At 33.8% G+C, this 25,271-nt stretch overlaps 1 protein-coding gene across 36 annotated transcripts in view; it reads right to left on the bottom strand.

Moving 5' to 3' along the window:
- Positions 1-25,271, bottom strand: part of rims1b (regulating synaptic membrane exocytosis 1b) — a 459,598-nt gene that overhangs the window by 161,370 nt on the left and 272,957 nt on the right. For all 36 annotated transcript variants that reach the window (XM_051919562.1, XM_051919565.1, XM_051919570.1 and 33 more), the window contains one exon: positions 2,155-2,222. In XM_051919562.1, the coding sequence (XP_051775522.1) occupies positions 2,155-2,222 (68 nt within the window). The remainder of the gene's footprint in view (positions 1-2,154; positions 2,223-25,271) is intronic.

Genomic DNA, 25,271 nt, shown 5'->3' with positions numbered 1-25,271 from the left:
TAAATTTTAAAGTAACCCTTGCAGCAAAAATGGGCGTTTGTGAGGAACTGCAAATTCTAAACTGGCTAAATGTGAGTAAGTGTGGGTATGGGCATGTATATGATCAGAGTTGAACCTATCCAGGTGTGGCTCCTGTCCTGTATCTTCTGATTCCAGGAAATTCCCCTGCCTCCCTGTACAAGAAAATGTAGATTCAGTCCAAAAGGAGATATATTTTTAGCAAATACCCTAGTATATGAGAAAATATCAAACATCTAGGATGTAAATGCAAAAAAAAGTAATTTCCTTCAATTACTTTATAATCCTGTTTATTAGTATACAGGGTCATTGTGTACTCGGGCTGGCAGGAGAAAGAATCAGTCCTGAAAAAAAATCTTGATATGTCATACACTCGAGCATCAAGTGATCATTTATTTACAGATGAATGACAGTTATACACTGAAAAAAATTGTTTTGATTATTTTATGTATTTTTTAGGTGCTGAGATAAAAAACTAAACTGATTTTTCACAAAACACATTTTTAGCTGTGTTTTCACACTATAAAATAATGAAGTATCAGTATTTTATTTGAATGATAATTTTCCTGAATTTAATATTTTCTGATATTAAAGTTTATTTTTAAAACAAAATAGTCATTTTTTGAACAGTTATATATTGTTAATAATTTTTTTTCATAATGTATAACTTTCAGTATGGACAGTACAGAGACACAGTGTTCATCCTGGTTACCTATCTAAAGATATGGAGACCAGGTTGACTGAGTGAGTGAGTATGCACAAGTATGCCTAGCAATGGGATGGGACAGTGTCCATGGCAAGTTTCTGCCTTGCGCCCAGTGTTGCCAACATAAACTGAAACTGCCCATGATACTGAATTGAATTAGTTCAAGAAATGGATACTCTTCAAATAGCCAAATGACATGACTTTGTATTGCTATTTGTATTTTACACAGGAACATTTCAATACATGGGCCTTAACCTTATTACTTCTCTCAAGACAATGAAGTAATATACCTGAAACTTGTATTTATTATTAGTTTATTCATAATATTTCATCATTTTTCTTATTTAAGTTTTATAATATATACTTATGAAACTACAAATAACTTTATTTACAGTATATTATTGACACACAACTTCAAATAGAAAAAATGCAGTTCCTGCTGGGTATTTCATTATTTACCAGACAGGTACATTCTAAATTTAAATTTTTTTCTCATTGCCTATTAATACTGTCCCTTTAAAGGACTTAACCTCATTCTCTGCATACAGTATACTTCTGTGTTGCACAAAGATGTTACTGCATTTTTGAAAGTGTTTAAAAGGTGTTAATGCACATACAGTATAAATAGGAGCTGCACACCAAAGAGTCACTAGATGATACTTGCTAAAAATGGCTCTGTATGCTAAGACAATTATGTGATAGGAGACATTCAATCAAAAACATTATTTTTTCCTTGTTGTGAGACTATTTAAACCAAAATCTGAAACATCTAACTGATCAACTGCTTATTTAAGTAACTTAGATATTGATTTGTAAATTGAATGTTTATTTTTTCTGTTTTCATGTCTGAAGTCTATTTTTGTAAAAAATAAATAAAAGCAAAAAATATACAAGATGCTTCCATCTTTTCATTCTCATAAAAGAAAATGAAAAATCATGTGAATAAATAAAAAAGAAAGCAATAAATGCTAATAAAAAACTGCTTTATCTCTGAACCTCTATAAAGTCTGCCTTGTAATACTAAAATAAAACCAGGATAATTGGCCATGATAAGAATTGCACAAGAAGAAAAAGGAGTAGGGCACATTTTTTTGAGTCCCCATTTGTCTTCTTATAATTCAGCCCTTCATTAACTTTAGATGTCATGGAGTTTGAAAGTTTTAGTCAGCCAGAGTGAAAACAGCACCTAAGCAGATGTTAATGGAATTGTTATTGTTATTTCTGAGTCTGGAAATCTCTAAGCTTTATTGACCAGTGGTGAAGGTTCATAAGTTTAGAGAGTTTCCACTGGGTGTTCATATCTAGTTGTTTTTTCAAGACTCTTAGAAACTTAAAATATAATTGACAGATTATGTAATATTTAATATCCATCATTTAAAAAAATATGAAGCATGCACCTGTCTACTTCTGAAGTCAGGAGTTTTTCTTACCGAACTGATTGGTGAAGTCTCACTTACATGCCAGATGGCAGGGTCCAAAGGGAAACAGTCCCAATCACCTGTAAACAAATGAGTGAATTTTATCAACTTGAAGGCAATGTATAATTAACAATGAATTAAATAAAAATACATAGAGCCAGCTTGTGTTTTCACATGTTTAAGAAAGACTAGCCTTTTTAATACTCCTTATAAAAAGAGTTCAATAAGAATAAGATATTCTGTACAGCTTATCTTAATAAAGGGCAATATAAATGTGTGAAAATACTTTTTTCATTAGGTAATATGATCCCACCCTCGCTGCGACCCACCACAGTAATGCTTTAGAGCACTAGTTTAAAAATGGTTTCCTTCTACATAAAATTAAGTAGAGATAACAGGGGAAAATGTATGTCACAATAGGAAATGCAATCACATGTTCAGTGCTTGGTCTGGAATAAGTCAACTCAGTGTTAAATGTTAACCTGCAAGAGAGCAAGAATTAATCAATTCCTTTTTGATTTTCAACTTAACATGTATATCTCACTTGTAAAATTAAGTGAGATAAAAAACACAATATCTCTCCATACGAGACAAATTTAAAAAAAAATCTGTTTCTGACTACAACTAAAATAAAGAAAACAAGATGATCACAGGCAAAGTACATAATTAGAAAAATATAAAAAGAAAACAAATTAAATTTGTTTCTCACTGGGCCCTTCTAAACAGGTTTTTCCAGCCTACCTGATGGAATGGCATTGGCTTCCTCATTTTTCTTGCTACAAGTGCCACAAAAACACTGCATACTCTCAACTACTGGCTGTTCCTCTATGCTTTACTCTTACCATCCCTGTTTTCCTACTGACTTTATATTCACTGCTACCCTGGTTAGTGCAGCTATTACACTCCATTCCAGGGTGACTGAGAACTCTGTTCATAAGATGGAAGCGTAATACTGCAGATTTTTTAGATAAGCCCACTCTGTCATCTACAAAAATTACAGCTGATGGATAATGTACCAAGAGAAACAAATATTTGATCAAACCAAAAGTAAAAGAAAAAATGTGTGGAAACAACTGCAATGTAAAGTCACAAGCTGGAAATTATGGCCAAGACAATTAGCTTCCATATACAGTATATGGGACTTATACCCACTAGGCTTACCATCAAATTATAGAAAGTGGACTACTAAGTATATCCTATGATCTTCTAAGAGAAGCAGAAATGACCCCAGGGATGTGAAGACAGTTGCTCGTTCAAAGTTAGACTGGTCCCTTCCTTGGGGTCCTGAATATCCTGATCACTTTATTATATTATGCTGGGTTATACCTAGTCCAGTTTTAAAATTAGAACCGCTCAATTGGGTTTATTAAAAAAAAGAACATTCAATTCATCCAATGGAATAACATTGTGAATTTTAAAAATCCACTTTATTTCCAGCAAACTAAATGAATGTTTTTTTTAATTAAAGTACATTGATGTTGAGTGCCTGTTTGCAATACAAAGGACCAGAAGCATTTACATTTATTTGCACAGCCACCCCTTTCATTGACAAAAGAGGTCAAAAACAATTGAGTAAACATCAGTATGAGAGACTATTTAGGAACAAGTGTTATGGGACATGTTACAAAATTGAACACCACAAGTGACAAGCTCTGAATAAAACACGGGCTACTTACAATTCCTAGCATACAAAACAAAACAGAGAGGAATTCACAAAACAAGAGTCTTCAAATTCTTTTTATACCCCACAATAATGCGTTTTCATTTAAAACTAGATACAGTTGGCCTTTCACCCATACTACCCCATCATTTTTGACCCCCAAAAACAAAGATTTTAAAAAACATTCCTTAGAGAGATATATTTCTGAAAACATCAGCGTTTTGGTGCAGATGGATATAAACACAGTTTTCTGAAACAGGTACTCTAATCATGCTCTGCTTGGTTCATGTTTGTTTTGTGGCCTTTCGCTGATTGGATTCTGTTCATTATGTCTTATTTCCTGATTGGTCACCCCCCAGAGAAGTAAAACACTTTCCAATATAGTGGACAGAAAAGAGTTGCTTTCTATGTTGTGCTGCTTACCTGTATGCATCTGAATTTGGTTTTGCAAAGTTTGAATGCTGCACAGAAGCATAAACAGAAAATTACTTACCGGTCACTACAGTTTTACGATAAATCATGTGGCCAGTGGAGTCATCATTGTAATGAAAAATTCGAAGTCCGGTGAAAATCATGTTGTAAATAACCTGACAGCCACTAATTAATGTTTATTATTTAAACTTAAACTGTTCAGTAAGTAGGAGTGCATTGCACAGCAAAACTATTAACAAGGCAGTTGAAGTGAATGGGTGTAGAATGCAGCTGAGCTCACAATAGTACTGGACAGAGAGATACACAAAAGCACAATTCATTAAAACTACGATATAGACATTTATTTATTTTACAGTTACTGATTACTCACTGTCAACTTGTGCAATTAATGTGTTACAATTTTTTTTTTTAAAAACACAGCCCCTAAATGTGTTCATTTAATCTGGTTAATCTGACCAAATTTAATACTTTGTTAATGAAGAGGTACCAAATTAATTATAATAGTAATAGTAATTAGTTATTAATAGTAATAGTGGGTCACTAGCACTTGATCGTTTCTTGTATTGTTTCTTGATTATGATCTCCATAATGATCCACACACACCCTAAAAGAAACCTCAAATGCACAAACTGTCATCAGACTCTGCAGATAAGCCACTGATGCCTCACTCCTCCACCACAAAATCAGATGTTGATCTATAGAGACTTAAACTACAAATTGGCTACAGGAAGACAAAATAGCTATTCCTGGGTAAATTAGCTAAAGAATATTTAGCTTCCCCGGCCACTATTGTTCCTTGCAGTGCTGGGGGTAACACATTAAAAGTTATGTGCGTTACATAGTCCAATTACTTTTCATTGCAGCAGCACTGGGTGCAAGACACTACACAAATCCTTTGCAGGGTTCAATCACAAATCTGATTAGAAATGAGTGTGCTGTGCGTAATCTTATAACAAAGACCTATAAATAGTCATTTTAGGTTTAATTCAGCTTTTTGCTATAGATATGTTAAAACAGTGTGATTAGGTGTCACAGCAACTAGTGTTCATCAAGCAAATCTGCAGTTAGGTTGAGGATATAACAATGGAATAAACCGTATTTACTTCACAACACATGGACTAAACATATTGTGACAAATAGACACACTTTCTTGTTGAAGAAAGCACTTTTATTCCTTTTTATTTATATGGTTGTATACACAGCTAATGCAGACAATCACTACAATTGATAATATTCAAATTAAGCCTTTCAACCTTTTGTCCTTGTAAAGGGACACCAGGTGGCATCAGTCAGTGGTGGTAGGCAAACTCAACTCAACCCAACCCAACTTCAGTACAACATTCTCATTACCAAAAATTAAAACAAACTATTTATAGCTGAACATCAAATAAATTTTAATATTTAAAACTCTAGTTTCAGATGCAGTGTCACAGAATATCCAAGGATGTCAAAAGTTGTGGCGATACAGTATTTTATTAATTTAGAAGAGCTGACAATTACATTTAAAGTTAGAATATTATTTTGTTGGAAATGATGTTCTACTGTACTCAATGCTAGAACTGACACAATCACAAAAAAAAAAACTAACGGTTGAAATAAGTAGCAATAAAATCTGCATAATAAAATGAATAGCATTAAATATTAATTAATGAATACAATGAATGTTGTAATATTCTTTTTATTTTTTCCCCCCTTTGTTGAAGGAGATGGATTTATTTAGATTACCCATATGGGTTTCACATTTCTACTAGAAGAAAAAATCATTTAAGAGAAAGCACTATTTGTAACACATTATATATTATAATAAGAAGCTATAAAACTTTTTTTTGTAAGTAATGACACTTAATTGTAAAAGTAATACTTCAACAATGGTCCTTTGAGGACATCTGTTTTCTTTAGTTGGATATCACCCAGTGAACAACTAGTGTAAACAAACAGGTATGCTTAAGCAACTGGCTGAATAAATAGTCAGAAAATCTGTCTTATTTTTCATCTTCATGTTATTTTAAAGACAGAGTTATTGACAGAACCAATCAATCAAAGTGCTAGACTAATTTGCATTGTTCTATGGCTCAAAATAATAAAGAAAAATCTTCATTTGACTGACTAGTGTTACATTGTTTATTCAATTGTTTTTGTTGCAAAAACTGTTCAATAAACTAACTAGAATAATTTAATATGTATAGGCAGTGATTATTAAAACGGTTTTGTATTAGAAATTATAGTTATTTCTTCTTAATATAAAAATATTAATATGCTTGAAAAAAATATGACAATTGTGATTAATAGTTAATTTTGAATAAAAATTGTAATCATGCAATTTCATTTTTTAACCAAACAGCGACCCCAATTTATTAATTTATTTCCTCTACTGAGTTTTATAAATGCTCTTTTGTACAAGATGAGCTCCGATTGGTGTGGGCTTGCAAATGAACTATGGTGCTAAATACTTTTTTATTATTAAAGTATTGCTTTCATTTGCTTTGTTTTATTTAATGACAAGGCAGCAGTTGGCTGTTACTTTTAACTGTAATCAGCGCAGTAATGTGACATGGTGGCAATTCGCTGTGGTTCCTTAAGGAATTTCTTTAATTTTTCTATATTGTGAACATGATGTCAGAGCCCTGCCTGTGCTGAGAATTTGGAAAGTGAATAAAGTACATGGAAATCTGATTTTCACTTGGCTCTTAACTTTCACCACACTGTCCCTTCAAGTTGATTCCCATCAATGTGTGCATGTCCAGTGTAGGCAAACTTCACTGTCACATGCATTTCTGGGAGTTTCAGTATGTACAGGGAATATTTTTTAAACAATGAGAAAATGCCAGTGTGAACGGGGATCATTTTTGTTTAAAAAAAAAAGTTTTCAAATGAAAATGTGGTAGTGTGGTCATAGCCTGAAACACATTGAGGGAGTCAGAATTTTGAATGGAGGTGGGCAGCTCATTTCACTAGCTAGAAACTACACAAGTCTAGATTGAGTGTTGATGCAACACACAGGTGACATAATCAAAACACCATTCATCAGCAGACTAGAGTGTTGAGGAGGAGCATAGGACTTCACCCCTCTGTAAGTAAGCATCAAGAATTTGAACTTAATACAAGCTATTACATAAAGCTAATATACTGATCTGAAAAAAGTAATGAACTTTTTTAAATTACTTTCTTTTTTAAGAAAATCATAAGGTGCAGTTGGGGGGACCCCTCTTTCTTAATTTTCTGTCATTTAACAGTGAAGCCAATAAATTTGATTAAATATGATTGGAAGTTCTTTATCCAGCCCATAAGTTAGATCTTGTGACTTTACATTAGCTGTATAATAAGGTTTAGGTAAAGAACATTTGCTTCACTGTTTACCTATTCCATTTTTTTTCATTACTATGTGTTCCAATTAAACAAAGTTTACTGTGTTGGTGCCCCAGCCCTTTTCCCTATTCCATCTGATTGTCACAAAGTGTCAACTGTATGTGGATTTCAATTAGCTCTTATGGGCTATACATGCAGCTACAGAATAGCTTGAGGATTTGAGGAAGATTAAAATGTTAATAGTCTTACTAAACTGCATCAACACTGCAGCAAAGAAAAGGAACAAGGAGAGAAAGGTAAATAATATTAAAGATGAGCGTCAGTTCCTTCCTGCATTATCTTCCAGTTTCACACAGCTGGTTATCTACACCTTTTAATGTTTACAATTCTAAATATGAAGTAATCCATCTTATTTAAATACAGAGATGAGCTGAGCCTGTGTCTATCCATGTAGCACTTGATACAAGGCAGTTAACCAATCCTAGCTGGGATGCTGGGAGCATGTCACACAAAATTCAAATACATTCACAGAAGGACACTCTATGTACCATTCACATTTTTGGTTTGTGTTGAGGGATCTAGAATACAAAAACTACTATAAAGGATTACAACACCACAAATGCAACTTTATACTAAAATAATAGTCCAGAAAGAAGACTTAAAATATGATTCTTTTTAAACAACCACAAACAATCTCATTTGAAAAACGACCGTCAAATTCTAGTTACATTCGACCTGATTGGAGGAATAGGTTTTCAAAGGATGAACCTATCTGTGCAAAACAGAAAATTAACTTTGATATTAAAATGAAGTAAGAAAATGTAGAAGAAAAAGATAAAGACCATAAATGAAAACAGCTAACAGCAGAAGTGTTATTTCATACCCCTGTGACTGAGCTTACACATTATTACCCATAGTTTACATTTTTGTAAGTATGTTATTTAAAATTTTCAATTGGTTATTCAACTGGCAATGCCTTGAGCTATAGGAGCATTTAAATGGTAGAAATTTACTAAAGTCCTACTAGATTGATTATTGCTATTTAGGTTGCAGCACAATATTGGTCTGATCTTGAGTGATATTACAGTATCATTTTTCATTCTACTATCAATTACTGAAATACTATAGTACCTTGCTTTCCCTTCCGCGTCTTGTCTCACATGGCATCTAGAAAGCTGCGCAAAGTCCCAATATCTTAAGGTTCAAGTGCCGTGAACATTCTCATTAAGAACAATCCTTGGCCTCAGACTAAATGTTCTCCATGAGAATATTTGTCAGTTTCTAATTGAAGCCAGAAAAAAGTAAGCATTCCTTTGGAAAAAAGTGTTTTTATTACTTCTTTTTCTATTTAACTTAAAAGTAGTCTTGCTTAAGGAACCCTTAAAAACATTGCTCAGTGTGCTAAGAATTTTAAACTGCTCAATTTATTCCTACTTCAATACTTTTCAAAAGCATGCAAATAGTCTTAAAAATTAGAAGTCAAAATATACAAGTAGATTATTTTTACACTGCAGATTAAAAAAACATCTATAGTTTATTAATTACAACCAACTTTTAATAAATATTTTAGGCAGCCGTATTATCTTTACACCATCAATAACCATCTTTCTGTTATCATTTTTGATAAAAAAAATAACTCCGTTATTTTAAACTTATTAATATTCAAAATGTTCAATGAGCTACATATTATTACATTTCTGTTGCAGCACATCTGTCATTTCCATTTCCCCTTGACAAGCCACACTGCTAGAATTAGAATTTTAGACCAGTAATGCAATATATATATAGATTATTCCATCACATCACAACACATCAGCATTACGTTTTGCACAGTATTTTAAACAGACTCTATCATATTGATCTTTGCAGCCTGGCACTCATTAGTGTATGCTTAAGCAATGATCCTTTTAGTTGCTGCTACTCAGGAATAGAACATTATTGAATATACAAATTAAAGAACCCTAAAGCAAAATAACTTCATAGTCAATGAGCTATGTAGGTGCAAAAGACAATATTAAAAAAATATACATATTTATTTGTTTATTTTCAATCCCTAAATTATAAGATTACAATTAGTAGCCTATCCTGATCTTTAATTGATTACTCATTTTAAATTAGGTATTCTGTTTAGTAAGCACAATTTTTATGAATGATTTTTCATATTCATATTATATTCTTTGCTGTCGTAAAGCTGTTAGCAGCAAAATATTTTGATGCCTTTTAGGCTCTTCATTTCCATCCTGAAAAGAACAATATATACACTATGTTCAAATAAGACATAAAACAAAACAGTTATGAACATACTGAGAGGTTTATACTGTTGTTACTTTCAAAGGATAATTGTTTATGCAGTATCTAGTTTAAAGTAACCTTTCCTGGCAAATCCCACCATATAAATACAACAACTTAAATGCATAAATGTAACAATTTAATATCCATTTGCAGATTTTTTTTTTTTTTTTTTTTTGTGAGGCAGCAGAGGGCCACCATGCTGTCTGAAATTTATTAAAAATCCTTGTAATTCATATTTAGATCATACAATTGACACTAGCCAATTGTGCACCACACAATGAGTTATTCAAAGAGTGAAATGACAGGATATATAAGTAATACTTCAATGGCCAAAAAAAATATAATATATATTATAATATAATGATATATCATTATAGCATAGCATCTTTAACAAAGAGAAAAAAAAGAGAAATATTAAATGGTAACAAAACTGTATTTTTCCAGAATTCTGAGGAAGGCAAAGCAGCCTCAGCAGATATCAAATGATTGTCAATAGAGACCTCATTGGAAAATACTATTATTATAATTTTTGTGTGTTTGAAAAAAGTTGTCTTAAAAACAAATGCCCTGCTTTAACAGAGTTACTGATAGTTTCTTTATAATGTCATATCCTGCCATTTTAAGAGCTACAATAACATTTCATATAGATCTACATTATCGTTATGCCCAAATTTGGCTGTCAATACAATTTCACATTTTAATTTGGTTCCATATGTAAATGTGAACAGCTGCAAAAATAACCAATACTTTTAGAGTATTTTTTTTTCTTTTATAACTGAAGACGGTCAATGAGCCAAATTTAAGCTTTCATTTTTAATGATGGCTAATTAATCTAATCTTGACAATATAAAAACTGAAAGTGTGAAAATGTAATGGTTCGGCTCATAGCAACTAAATTTTAGTTTTTGTCTTATTAGAACATCATCTATTTAACTTTATATAACATTATAAAGCATTTAGAAGTATTCCTCACATTCTATTACTAATGAAAATTACAGCATGAAAAAGTTTTTATATGAGAACTAAGAGGTCTACTAACCGCAGCATTGTTCCGGCGAGGGGCAGACCAACTGTCTTCTTCCAAAGACAGCAGCTGAAAGCAGCAGATATGACAGCACCATTTATATATCATCTACTGTCTAAATGTTAATCTCAGCATAAGTTTGTTTTAACAGTACAAAACCTCATGCAGCCACTGAAGCCAGTTTAATAACAACTAAAGTTATGTAACTTGTATGTTTATGTTTGTATTTACAATTTGAAAGATCATCATTAATTAAACCAGTTTACAAAAAACAAAAAAACACACACACAAATACTAGATAAAGTACAAACTCTTAAAAGGAAATCTGTTCATACATAATGAAGGTACTACTGCCGTACATAACCTTTTTTCCAATTACCTGTCCCTGAGTGCAATGTGTTAAGTAGAAACTGTAAAACTCCAGCAAACATGGCAAAGGAAATCCAATCAGCTATTTCCAAACAGGCAGATTCATCACAGTCTCATTGTGAAGCGAAAATTAGCAATAGCTATGATACTCTCAAAGATACCACTGAAGCTGCCTGCATTTTTTTGATCTTCCAATACGACACACGGTGTGGTAAGTCATTTATTACAGCAAAGAAATGTGACATCGGAGATACTGCTGTCATCAGAACAAATCTCTGCAGAATGTTGATAATCATTGATTAAAGTAGTAATCCATTACTACTGCATAAGGAGCTAAATACATTTTCAGCCATGAAAGATGCTTCCTGTTCAATAAAATAAGAATTAAACGTTTACCCAGATTTAAATTCTGTGTTTCCTCTGCAGTCTTGAATAAATAAATGGTGAGTGCTGTTGGTGCAGAAAATAAAGAATGCACAACCTAAGGCACCAAAGTAATCAATACCATTGCAGCAGATACTATTAACTTTAAATATTACATTTTCTTATAAAGCATTACATTATTATACTTCTCGATTCTTTCAAAAAAAAAAAAAAAGCACAAAGTTTTTCTTTTATTTTAAGAGATATGTGAGGCAATAAAAGAAAAATAAACACAAAAACAAATAATTTTATAGAAAGGATTTTATGAGAAATGTACATTCTATACACGAGTCACTTGATTCATGATGAAATCAAACATATCTATTGAGGTACAATAATGTGAAATGCAAAAAGTAAAGTAAAGCAAGATACAAGATATCAAATATAGCCCAATAATAATTTACAGACTTGTGACAAAATGTCAAACAAAATAAATTCTTTTAATTACATTTTACTGAAGTCAGCTCTTAGTCTATTTCGCAGCTGGAGGCTATTATGAAAGAAATACAGTTTCAGCATTGCAGCCCCATAATCTTTGCTCTGCAAAGTAAAAATTGCATTCAAAAGCAAACTACTTCACAGACTCATAACACACTAAACATGAACTTAATTATGTTCCTCAAAGGGAGAATACTCAAACAATCAACATTTCAAAAGTTACACTATGAAACAATGATCAATAATTATTTTCATATTTGTTAAGTGAATAAACCTTCTGGCCTCTGCATGCTTATTTATTGACTCAAATTAAATTACTGCCCAGCATATTTAATGTACGTTTTCCTGCTGTATTGGAGTAAATCAAATAAACAACATTTAAGAGTTGTGCACCTGTTAAATCATCATATTTATCATCATTACCATAAAACGTTTAACAATCATTTTCTGGGTTTATGCAGCTTGGCGGAGTGCCCCCCAATTTTTTTTTAAATGATGTCATCCTGAAGAGAGAAAGCAAATTATATATTCAAAGCAGATTAAACATAATGTTCTGTATCTGACACCATAAAATATGCTTATTCTTTAACACAATGTTAGCTCTTTGAGAGTATACCATGTATACTTGCGTTTAAGTTCTCCCGCGGATAAGTCGGGGCTTGATTTTACCGTATAATTTCTGGTATTTTTTAATGTTGGTCGTATAAGTTGAATGCGGAAAACTCATGCTATTGGTCCAAGAGGTTATGATATGCTAACGCCCACCTGAGAGAGTAACCATGGAGCACACTGACTTTTTTTTCCTATGTATTGTGCCTACGTGATCACACGGTAATACACAAACTATTATGAAGCGACGTTTGCTCTGTTTCGTGTTTTTTGTATCTCAAACCCTCATGCACCTTTATCATAAGAGCATCCCTTATCTATGATGGAGTGTTCGATCAGAAGAAAATATGAAGCTGGTTTTAAATTAAAAGTCATTGAAGTAGCAAAAGAAATTGGTAACTGCACTGCTGCAACAAAATTTAATGTGTCTGAGAAACTGGTTCAAGATTGGAGGAAGCAAGAAGATGTAAAAAAAAAAAAAAAATGTAGGTATCGTATTTTTGAACAGGTGTAAAAGTCAGGTCTGATTTTATGATCGATTTTTCGGGTTTCAAGACCCAATTTATACACAGTATATACAGTAACCGATACATATGTGAGTAACAAAAATGCCATGAATAAAAACTGGTGACATCTTTTTTTAAAATATGTGAATACCAAAAACTTCCTTTAAAAAGGGATCTAAACTTTTGTACCTTTTTTTCCCTTCCCACGCATGAAGACAAAATGCATTTCATTAACTTTCATTTGATCCTATATTCCTTTCAACCACCTTCATTACCTGCTCTAAAAGTTTAACTGCTTCATGTGACTGTGACGATGTGGGTTCTACTCCAAGCGCCCATCTTGCTTCTGGGAGCCCTTGAACCCTACACCGTCGGTAATGTCACCGATGAGCTAGACAGTGAGGCACAACAAAGCAAGGGGATGGTGCAAAAAGTGCAAAGTGCTTTTATTTAAAACCAACAAAACAAAACAAGTGTTCAAATAAATAGTGCAGTGCATCTCAAAAATCTTTAAATAAATAATCCAATAAAACAAGTGAACTGATGAAGGTTAAAATCCAATAAATAGAAAAAAGTCCTTTAAAAAAAAAAAAAAACACAACGAGGTTAAAACAATGGCTGGAAGCTGTCCTTTTAAAAATATATCCGGGTGGGGTCACCTCCGTGACAGATGTAAAATCATTTGGTTTTTGCCAAGTTTCTGTTAAGCATAGCAAGTCATGGTTTGAGTCTATAATGAATTCTGATAGCAACAGTGCTTTTCCATTAAGAGTTCTTGAGTTAAACAATGCAATATTAGCCGATGTGGGTTCGTTGTGCACAGATCCATGACCAGAGTTTATTTGAACATATTGCAGATTTGGCACACTGACACTCCTATTTCCAAAGCCATGAGTAGGATGGCATATTCCTGAGCAAACGCTGTCAGTGAACTTTTCATTCGCAGCCCGGCTGTGGCGGCGACCTGACCCGCGATGTAAATATTTTGGGTGCCACACAATACCATGGTCTTTTAGGACATTCCAGTCTGACCATTTGCTCTGGACAAACTGTTTAATATGAAGGAGTTTGTCACAAGAGTATTTTAGCATAGTAGAGAGGAAAACTTATCTGATAGTAGCAGAGAAGCAGCACAGCAGAGAAAGGGAGTGGGGAGGATGGAAAAATTAAACATGTATAATGAAGATTTTCAATGTTCCTTAAAAGATTTAAAGAATCGGAGATTTAAGCTTAAAGCTGGTTTTACATTTACTACAGAGGGTTGTTGTGTGATGATTGTTTACTTGGAGAAAGAAAATGGAAGGACAGGATTTGGGGGTTGGTACATCTGACAGAGACAGTACTGCTTCAATAGAGAACCGCAAACCAGAAGAACATTCATCCATACCTTGCCACACCATATCTCTAAAAAGTGATTGCAAAAAGCAGCTGTACATTCAATGCAGAGAACATTTATTGCAGTTGTGACGAGGCTCCAAATTCTAGATGTATGACTGAGTATTCCCACTGGTTCAATTGAAATAATGTGTAAATGTAAGGTTTGTGAGCTGGTGGTAGGAGACACAGACACAGAATTCAATGGATGTTCTTCTGAGCGGGCTTTCTTTACTGCAGCCACTATGTCTCTATCAAACACACCAAATCCCAGTTTCCTGTCCTTTCTTTTTCTTTCTCCACATAACCATTCATCACACAATAAATGTCTATGTGATAGTAAAACTAGCTATAAATTGAAAAATCTTCGTTATACACGCTTAATTATTCCGTCCAGGTTGACATCCGTCCCAGCAAGCATCATGCTTGAGGCAGGAACAATCCTTGGACGGGGCTCCAGGTTATCACAAGGTGAATACAAGAACACAAATACACTAGTAGTGTCTATTTACGATCACCAAATCCCCTAACCTGCATGACTTTGGAATGAAACCTCCACTTCAGTGAGCAGGACCTCCATTTATTTTTTTTTCCACATGCTTCTACCATTGTCTTTTAACAAAACACTGAACAGAAGGGAAGGGGCTATTTATATTGATTTGCATATTCAAATAGGGAAAAATCTGTGTGGAGTCAGGGTGGGGAGGTAGGTGCATTGAAATTCACAGATTTATATAGGGAGAGTACATAAAGCTTAGCTTATGCACAGTTTTATGCATTTGAATTTTTTTGTGTGTATGCACATTTCTAGTTTCGTCCTTACACCATACTTTAACGTTAATTCTACGCAAGGCGTTATACATGAGACCCCTGGTCTTTACCACTTGCCTCAATTTTTCTATCATAAACCAAAACATTTATGTCACAACACTTCCCTTCATCTCCCATCCCATCATAAATTAGTTTTTTTCTGCCTGTGAATTGGCAGGGGTCACCCAAGATCTTGATTGATGTAGGCAAATGGGGATTCCCACACGGTACTATGGACTGCACCATGTCCATGCCATTATAAAGCGGGTAATGGAGCAGAGATCTTTAAGGCTGGATATCTTTCCTGATACCAGTTTTCTTTAGTCACCTCACTGTATAGGACACTCAAGAGGAATAGTAACATTACTCTAATACAAAGAAAGAAAGAAAGAAAGAAAGAAAGAAAGAAAGAAAGAAAGAAAGAAAGAAAGAAAGAAAGAAAGAAAGAAAGAAAGAAAGAAAGAAAGAAAGAAAGAAAGAAAGAAAGAAAGAAAGAAAGAAAGAAAGAAAGTTAAACACTCAGTAAACTCAAAGACAATTTTTATTTCAGCACTTTCCTGCAATAGCTCCATAGCTGATGTGACAAGCATGAAATCAATACCGGGGACCACATATCTCTAAGAAAGTAATGTGCTTCAAACGGATTTAAGATTTAAATTTGCAAGCAATATCCAATCTTCCAGGTACTGTGTTTTTTTTTCAGATTGTGTACTGATGACAGGAATAATACTGGAATATATTTGTTGGAGATAATTTTAATGTATAAAGTAATTCACTGTTGAATATTTGTACTAAATTTTTGTTATACGAGCATCGTTAAATATGATACTTGTTATGGAAATAAAGTTAACATACACCAAATAGGAATAACTACTTAAAAACTGCAATTTTAACCTTAGCAAAATTATCTTAAAGCAATTGTTCTATAATTCACTTTTACTTTTGTTTTAATACATGTTATGATGTGCTGGTCAAATAACAAGTGACTGGTCTTATATACAGCATTCCTAAGGCTTAACTGATGTGCATGATGCATATCAACCATATATTCTATATTGCATTTTATTTCATACTGATCAGTTTAATATTGTCAAATGTATGCCTAGGAAAAAGACAAAAAAATGCTAGTCCCAGGTCCATAAAAAAGCACCTGCTGCATGAATCTGTTAGTCACAGTTTACCAAACAGATGACGTAGAGTTAGGTCTCTATATGTCTGATTGCTATGACAGACCAATGCAGGAAGAATTGCTTCATTACTGTAGTTTGCACTCTCGATCCACTATCGATCACAAAAAGAATCATCAAAATTGACTGCTTTTTCCAGGAAGATTACAAGCACAGACAAACAGATGTTTAATGGTGACACAGACCAGATGTATTTAAAGAAATATGTCAAAAATGAAAAAATCCAAAAGAAAATATAATTGGTTATTTTTTTTACTGCAAATAGAGAATTATTTTTTTATTTTAACAGCTATTTATGAAGTATGAACACTTTTTTTAAATGGCATGTACATAGTCCTTATTTTATCTTTGAGTGTACTAGGCAGTGAAGTATTTGCATAAAACTTCAGACATCTAAGGTAATTAGTTTAAACTATAGTGTCCCCTTATACTGTACAGATTAAACACTTTAGGTAAACTAAGGGACTGTGCATGTATGGTTACTTTGCTGTTACATCTAGTTTGTCTTAACTGGGTCAGTATCCTAACTACAGGGTCACGGGGGTCTGCTGGAGCCAACCCCAGCCAACACAAGGCGCAAGGCAGGATACAAACCCCAGGCAGGGCACCAACCCACCGCAGAGTTTAGAAATCAATATGATGAATACAGAATATTGGAATGCCATTTAATAAACACTGAGTAATTTTGCAGTGCCATACAAAAATGGGTACAGGTAGCACATCATCAGAACAGTAATCACTAGTACTACAAACAGTGATCATTTGCAGATGGCTTTGTCTAGAAGAAAGGTTCCAGCTACTACACAGCAATGCTAACTCCACAGGATCACAGTTAAGAGTCTAATGCACTGTGATAGACAACTTGCAACAGGATGTGGTAGCTACTATTTTTATCATTTTATTCAAAAGCTATTTATAATAATTAGTCCAACAAATGATACAATTAGTCAAAGCACCTATTGAGTCTATGGTTCTGTCTCTAAACTGGTATGTTTCAGAGCAATCTAGCTAAAAATAAAATCACAATGTTACTGCAGAGGGAGATGACAAAGTGAAAACTGTTTATACCTTTATCATTTCTGAAATACTAATAATATCCAGAACTACACTCATCTATTCACTCATTTTCTAAGCCATCTACTTGTCAGCTGGGCCCCCTTCCCACAGTTTTGGTTATTTCTGCTATCATTCACTCTTCTCTTACTACTGGTACTATTCCTTCATCTTTTAAAACTGTTACAGTAACCCCAATACTGAAAAAACCTGGTGCCAATCCTACTAACTTCAATAATTTTCACCCTATTTTCTAATCTGCCCTTCATCTCCAAAATTCTTGAAAAAATAGTAGCTATCCAACTTCACTGCCACTTATCCCATAATAATCTATATGAAGAGTTCCAGTCTGGTTTTCGTCGTCTCCACAATACAGAAACCGCACTTCTTAAAATTACCAACAACCTTCTTATGGCTGCCGACTCTGGTTTAATTACTATTCTCATCATCCTTGATCTGAGTGCGGCCTTTGATGCTTTTTGTCATACAACTCTTCTCAATAGATTATCTTTGATTGCATTACCCACACTCCACTAGATTGGTTCAGATCCTACCTCTCAGTTTATTCATCTTAAAACTTTCACATCCCAACCCACCGCTGTTACTTCAGGTGTGCCCCAGGGCTCTGTCCTGGGGCCTCCTCTTTTTATTATTTACCTTCTTCCCCTTGGCAATATCTTTCATAAATATAACAATAATTTTCATTGTTATAGTGATGATACCCAGCTCTACCTTGCTAGTAAAACCCACCTCTTCTTTTCCACCATCTTCGCTTATTGACTGCAATGCTGAAATTAAATCCTGGTTTTCTTCAAATTTTCTTAAATTAAAGAGTGACAAAACTGAGCTTCTCCTCATTGGTACAAAATCATCATTATCCAAAGCCGATAATCTTTCACTTGCTATTGATAACTCCTTTGTTTCCCCTTCACCTCAGGTCAAGAGTCTGGGTGTCATCCCTAATAGTATCTTTCTAATCTCACATTAATAATATCACCCAGTCTGCTTTCTTCTACCAACATAATATTAATCGCATCCACCCCTCCCTCACTCCCCATACCACTGCCATTCTTGTTCACAGTCTTGTTACTTCTTGTCTGATCTTTGCAATTCGCTCCTCTTTGGTCTCTCTAATAAATCTCTCCATAAGCTTCAGCTAGTCCAGAATTCTGCTGCTCACATCAATACTTGAACCCCATCTATTCACCATATTACTCCGGTCTTGCAGAATCTTTATTGGCTCCAGATTAAGTTTCAAATTGATTTTAAAATTCTGCTGTTAACAGTTAAGGCCATTCATAATCTCGCCCCTCCATATCTGTCTGACCTTCTTCATGTTGCCATTCCCTCCCGTAACCTTAGATCCTCTTCCTTCATCCATCTGACCGTCCCTCTCGCCTGCCTAACCACCATTGGGAGCAGAGTATTCAGCCGTTCTATTTCCAAGCTCTGGAACTCACTACCTACTGATCTTAGAAATACTGAATCATTTTCAACTTTCAAATGTAAACTTAAAACCCATCTACTTAAAACAGCTTTTTCTTTATGATTACAGTGGCTTTGTTTGGTTTTCATTTTTATATTTTCTGTATTTTCTTATGTATTAAATTTTGTTTCTAATGTGCTTTTTTATTTATTGTTTGTTCGGTGTCCTTGAGTGCTTAGAAAAAGCGCCTTATATAAATAAAATTTATTATTATTAATGTTAGTGTAATCTCTGAGCTTGCAAATTGAGGAGATGTATTATTTATCTAACCAAGGAAAAGGGAACTGAACACACATTTGCTGGAGCCTACATACACAGTACTGGCTTGCAGTACTATAGATTATTAACTACCATCATAGATTATTGCTGCTTCAACATACAATATTATTAATGAAAACACTGAAATTACGTAATTAATTCCAAACATAACAGAGAAGTAAAATTTAGAAAAACTGAAAGAGATAAATTGAATATTTAAATATTTTTAAATAACTAAAAACATTTAAGCATATATTGTTGCATGTTATAAAGGCAACAACAACAAACAGTAAACATACTGTATATCTATATAAAACTGAAATGTTTTTATAATTTTAGAATTGTATCTCACACAAGATTAATTTTTTATTACACTGCTCACACTAGCTTATGGTATGTAGAGCATGCAAGCTTGGAATACAGTATGTCTCACAGGGACCGAGTTGTCTATAACATTACAGGGAAGGATTTGGATGTGACACTGCCACTAAACCAGTTTTTTTTTGCCCTAGAAAATCGAAGAGCGTGATCTGGAGACACTGTGATGTCTGTATAGCTAGGACTAACCATCGCTCCACCCCTTCTGCTTTTGCCTTACTACTTACTCCATCTGCCACAGAAAAGTTTCGTCACTCTAGACCAAGCACTTGAAAAGAGAGGAACTCTCTGAGGAACTGATTACATGTATCTAGCTGACATACTTTACACATTTTTTGCAACTACCAACAGGGAGAGTGCAGTGTAGGGGGTTAAGGCTTGGGACCTAAGACTTCAAACTCTGAGGTTGTGGGTTCAAATTCTGCCACTGACAGAAACAGCAAAATATCTAAATTTGGTTTGCTATTCAATACATAAAACCCTGACTATATGTACATAAGCACATCAAGACAGAAAATCGTATAAAAAAATCCTAAAAGTACAGTAGTTGGCAACCACATCACATAAAGCTTCAATCCACTGCAAACCTGTCACTGTTAAAACAAAGACCAAACATTAGAATTAAATTTTGAATTTATTATTGGAGGCAGCATGTCCTTATATAATCGAACAACTGCTGGGAGATTTTTTTTTTTTTCTTTGCACTTAGGCAAAATGATCGACGTTCCAGAAAGCTGAGATTACATTAGTAGAGATTATAGATCCTAAAATATACATGATGCAAATCACTAGGATTTAGTTAATAACATGGCAAAAAAACAAACTCTTGTTTTTGCAATTAATACCTGCTCAGCCCCTAACCAAAGTAATTACTGATGATAAATCATCCTAAAATACAAAACAAAATTGCACAGAAAGAGAGAACAACTTTAAATAATCTGTCACTTTTTAAATTTAAGGATCAAACTGTATATATTTCAAACATTTTATAATTTGAAAAACAGAATCATGCTTGAGGCAGCGTCAACATTTGTATATTAGTTTTAAGTAAAATGAGTCATACTTGGTGAATGAAAAATATTTATTTAAAACATGCTGATAATATTGTGTTTTTCTTTTTTCTTATGACACATGACAACTAAGACAAATACTATTTAAAACTGTAGAGTATATTACATATACAGTACATTTTAAATGTTTATATTGTAGGTCTACATCACAGGAAATTAAATGAAACAATTCCATGATTAATGCTTTATTTTTTTATCTTAAACATTCAGTGCTTGAAGTTTTGAAATTTCACTGTTTTATTTTCTTGTATTACTTGCACATTTGCAGTATTAGTTGGTTTACCTTTAATTATGTACAACTGCAGTGTACTAATTCAATAACATAAATTAACTATGTGCATAAATAACCTGCAATATTTCACAATGTTAACATATTTACCAAAAAAACAAACTTACCTTGTTTTACTTAATCCACAAAGCTTATTGAGAAACTGAATACGCTCAAACAACACTGTTAAAGTAATGAAGCACCTCTAAGCTTTCACTGCTGCATCTAAAATGGGAAGGGCCACATGCCCTGTGAATAAATTATTATTTATATTGTGGCCTGCTTATGTTTTAAAATAAAATGATCTTTAATGCACTGCTGGCTGGTTTTCAAATAGTTTCATCTAGTGAGAAGTAACAGTGCCTAGTTTCTACTTGTATAACAGAATTATAATCAGATTAATATCTATATTCTGCAGCATAAATGAAAAAGTATATGAGGGTAGAATCAATCTGACATGCTATCAAACTGCTCATAATAAACCAAAAACTTTTGCCAATAATTAATTGGACGTCAAAAGGACCTATTAACACTAGAATTACCAAAGCCTACGAAAAAACTCGTAAATCTGGCCCACCTTAAATCCCTTTGCACCTCTCCGTCAGCATCTTTTGTCTTGTAAATGTGCCGATCAAAACAAGCAGCAAGCAGGCTACTATTCCAACCCCCCACCGCCGCAAAACAGGCACACAGTTGTCCCAGTTCCAGCCTTCATTATCTGAGAGTGAAGTGCTGGAGTTTTAGAGGGGAAATAATAGATTGTTATTTGGAACACATGCATTTTGTGTGTGTTCTGTTTCTACAATAATCTGTGTAAACACATCGTTAAAACAGAAACGTTTTTCATATTTTAGTAATAAATGACTAAATGTAGACATAAACTATATAATGTGTAAAGCCTGAAGTCTGAAGATCAAATAAATACTTTCACAAAAGGTTCAAGGATGATACAAATACAGCATTAAGAATTGCTGACTTGTAATCAAGCGTCCCCCGGTTCGATCCTCACTGCCTCCTATATTTACCGTTTTGAGTAGTGAGCTGCTCTTATTGTTAATGTTATATAATAAACATATATTTAATTTGCATCTGTAACAGCAGCTGTAAATTTATAGTACTTGTAAAAGTTAGCTTTTTTTTTTCCCACTTTTACTCTCTCAGTCACGATCGCGATTCACACTACCGTCCCCCCAGGGATCTGACACAGATAGTTTTATTTGAAACTGGGAATAACTGTAGATGTGAGTGGTTTTTTGAGACAATGGAACTGGAAATTCTCTGATCTGGATGGATAAAAGCTGACACACAAATGCTGGCGAATCTGCCTTATTCCTATCTCATTGTCACTCGATTTGTTTTTATTCATTTGTATTGAGTGTTCCTGCTTACGCTGAATTAGTATGCACCTTATGGTCCATGATTTCAAAGCCACACAGGCAAAAAACAGAGACATAGGTATATGTGATATTTGGAATTATTCATTTTGTATACTACATTTCAGGAAAACATTATGGCACAGATGCAACATTATTCTGTTCATATTCATTTGCATACCATCTTGCGGTTGTAGTCAGTGACCACATGTTTTTTTTCTGATCTTGCCCAGTCTCCACATTTTGGTGCATGGTGCTGTTTTTTTTGTACTCCAGGACATGCAGAGGAAAGAATAGTACAGAAAGGTTAGTTCCGCACTGCAATCATCAGATTCAAATGTTAACAGTTCCCACGCACCCAAGGACCGTCCTTTCTACATTTACAACATGTGTACCTGTTGCAATGTACACACTTCTCACTATGCTGTTGTTCCTATTACATTGAAGGGGCACCTGATGCTGACTCAGTTTGAAGCGACAACGAAGTTCCTCTGCAAGGTGAGCCATGAACACTCTTCTTTTCTCCATGGACCCCATACATGCCTTGCACAGTACACGTGAGTTGATCGCCGCCAGGTCAAGCTTGTTATAGCAAAAGCAACTGTGCTCCTGCTCACACTGAATAAGCTCATGCCTTCTGATGCATGATGTCAACACAGCACGGAAAAAAAAAAAAGAACGAGACAGATATATGTGACACTTTGAAGAAATCATTTTATGACCTGAATATTGTCAATCAGAAATCATCATCACACTAATGCAATATTATTTGAAAACGAACAGCGTCAGATCAGGTGTTAATTTATGCTGGCGCTGTTAGTTAGGGTCAGATCGGGTACGGGGAACAATCATGACTGAGAGAATAAAAATGAAAGAAAGCAAACTTTTACAAGTACCATAAATTTACACCCAATGTCATGCCAAGGGATTTAAGGTGGGCCAGATTTATGAGTTTTTCCGTAGGGTTTGGTAATTCTAGTGTTAAACCTAAAGTTATAAAAGTGGATATGTCTATGCAAATTAAGCATTACCATATTTTTTGCCTAGGGAATAAAAGTCAGTTTATATGTAAGCACAGTACGTCCTTTTCGTCAGTAAGACTGACCACAATAGATTACTACTTGGATGTACCTTCCCCTTATAATGTAGTTATAGTATTCCTCTGGCACAGGAAGAAAATGGCAAATCAGTCCATTCCAACTAGCAGGAGATGTTTTTTTCAAAGATATACATTAGCTTTGCACATTGACTTCTTTACTGAAATAAATTCCAATCTAGAAATAGTTCTAGGAAGTGCCTGCTTAACATTTTAGGTGATAAACAATGGTTTACTGAAAACAGAAAAGTAAAGCATAAAACAGAAGGATAAGTATGTAAATTAACTCATCAAACCACTGTAATTGATTAGGATTATGCCTGGTTCTGTAACATAAATCTCCACAAAAACAATGTAGTTCAACCTTGTGTCAACCAACAGAAAATTTACAATTATTACTTATACTATATGATATTAGTGTAAGGTTAAAAACACAAAGGTTAAGCATATTTTAATTTTTTTATTCTAGCTTTGGTTATTTGTTATCTTTATTTAAAATTTTGGAGTATTAGGCTGGTTAATTTGCATTGTTTCATGTGTCCAAGATGGCTGCTACATCATGACCTTACAGGCTTTTGGGGCATGGGTGGCATGATCAAGTCAGGCATCATGTTCACACTTGTCTTGACAGGCATTATGCTCGACTGTCAAAAGAGACCTAGAAACATAGTTAAGATTATTTATTGTTTTTATTTGCTTTTTAAAAGTATTCCTTTTCCATCTATACATCAATTAATTTTTTTCAGCACATTTTATTATTTTTCACTTCTGTTTGTTTGCCTGCTCTAATGCCTATTTATGGGATATTATATGTACTGTAGACAGCTGAAGACACTGTTATTGACAAAATCAGGTAGACATTGTAAAGTAAGCTCTTAAAACTCAACGTTGGATTATTGTTTATGCTGCATCCTTTGTCACTCCATCGATTCCCTGACAATTCCGCGGCAAGTTTTCCAATAGTGAAATTTTTTTAAAATTATTTTTTGGGTTAACTGTTTGTGACAATTAATACATCCAATACACAAAAATGTAGTCCTTGAAAACAATTATTAAAATATACATGTCACAGTACTACACTGAATACATAAATAACCTTAATACAAAGAACATAATGCTGAAAAGATAAAGCTAGATGTAATAATTGGCTAGAAAAGATCACAAAATTCACAGCAATAATTAATGAATTAAATAGTTAATGTAAAGACATGAATAAATGAGAAATCAGAACAGCATCAAGTAACTACAAAGTTGAAAAGCATATTTGATGATATGTGCATAACTCATCACATTTCCAGTCCTAAAATACCATTAATTGTGAGATATACCCAAAGGTATAACCATATAAAATCATGTTTATGCCAGTAGGAAAGCTGTATACGGCTATCAGAACATAAACTGAGTGAAGAAAAAAGTGATTTGTCAGGTGGTAATAGTGACAGTTCTTCAGAATGGTCCATGGCAGCATTACAGATTCTAGTTCTAGCGACAGTGAAGGACAAAGAGGTGATCATCTGTAGACTATGATGCCGCTTCTGAATATGGGTGGTACAACAAAAGGTTTAGACAGCTTTCAAAACTGCCATTCAATGAAACTCCAGATGTATCAGATACAAATGTTCCTCTACAGAATTTCAGACTGTTTATAAGTGAAGGCATTTCAGATGCAATTTTGACTGAGCCAAACATACGTGCAAAGAAACCAGCAACACACATT

The sequence above is a fragment of the Erpetoichthys calabaricus genome, chromosome 15, assembly GCF_900747795.2.
Source record: "Erpetoichthys calabaricus chromosome 15, fErpCal1.3, whole genome shotgun sequence".
Taxonomy (NCBI): Eukaryota; Metazoa; Chordata; class Cladistia; order Polypteriformes; family Polypteridae; genus Erpetoichthys; species Erpetoichthys calabaricus.
This window is presented reverse-complemented; position numbering and strand designations above follow the sequence as displayed.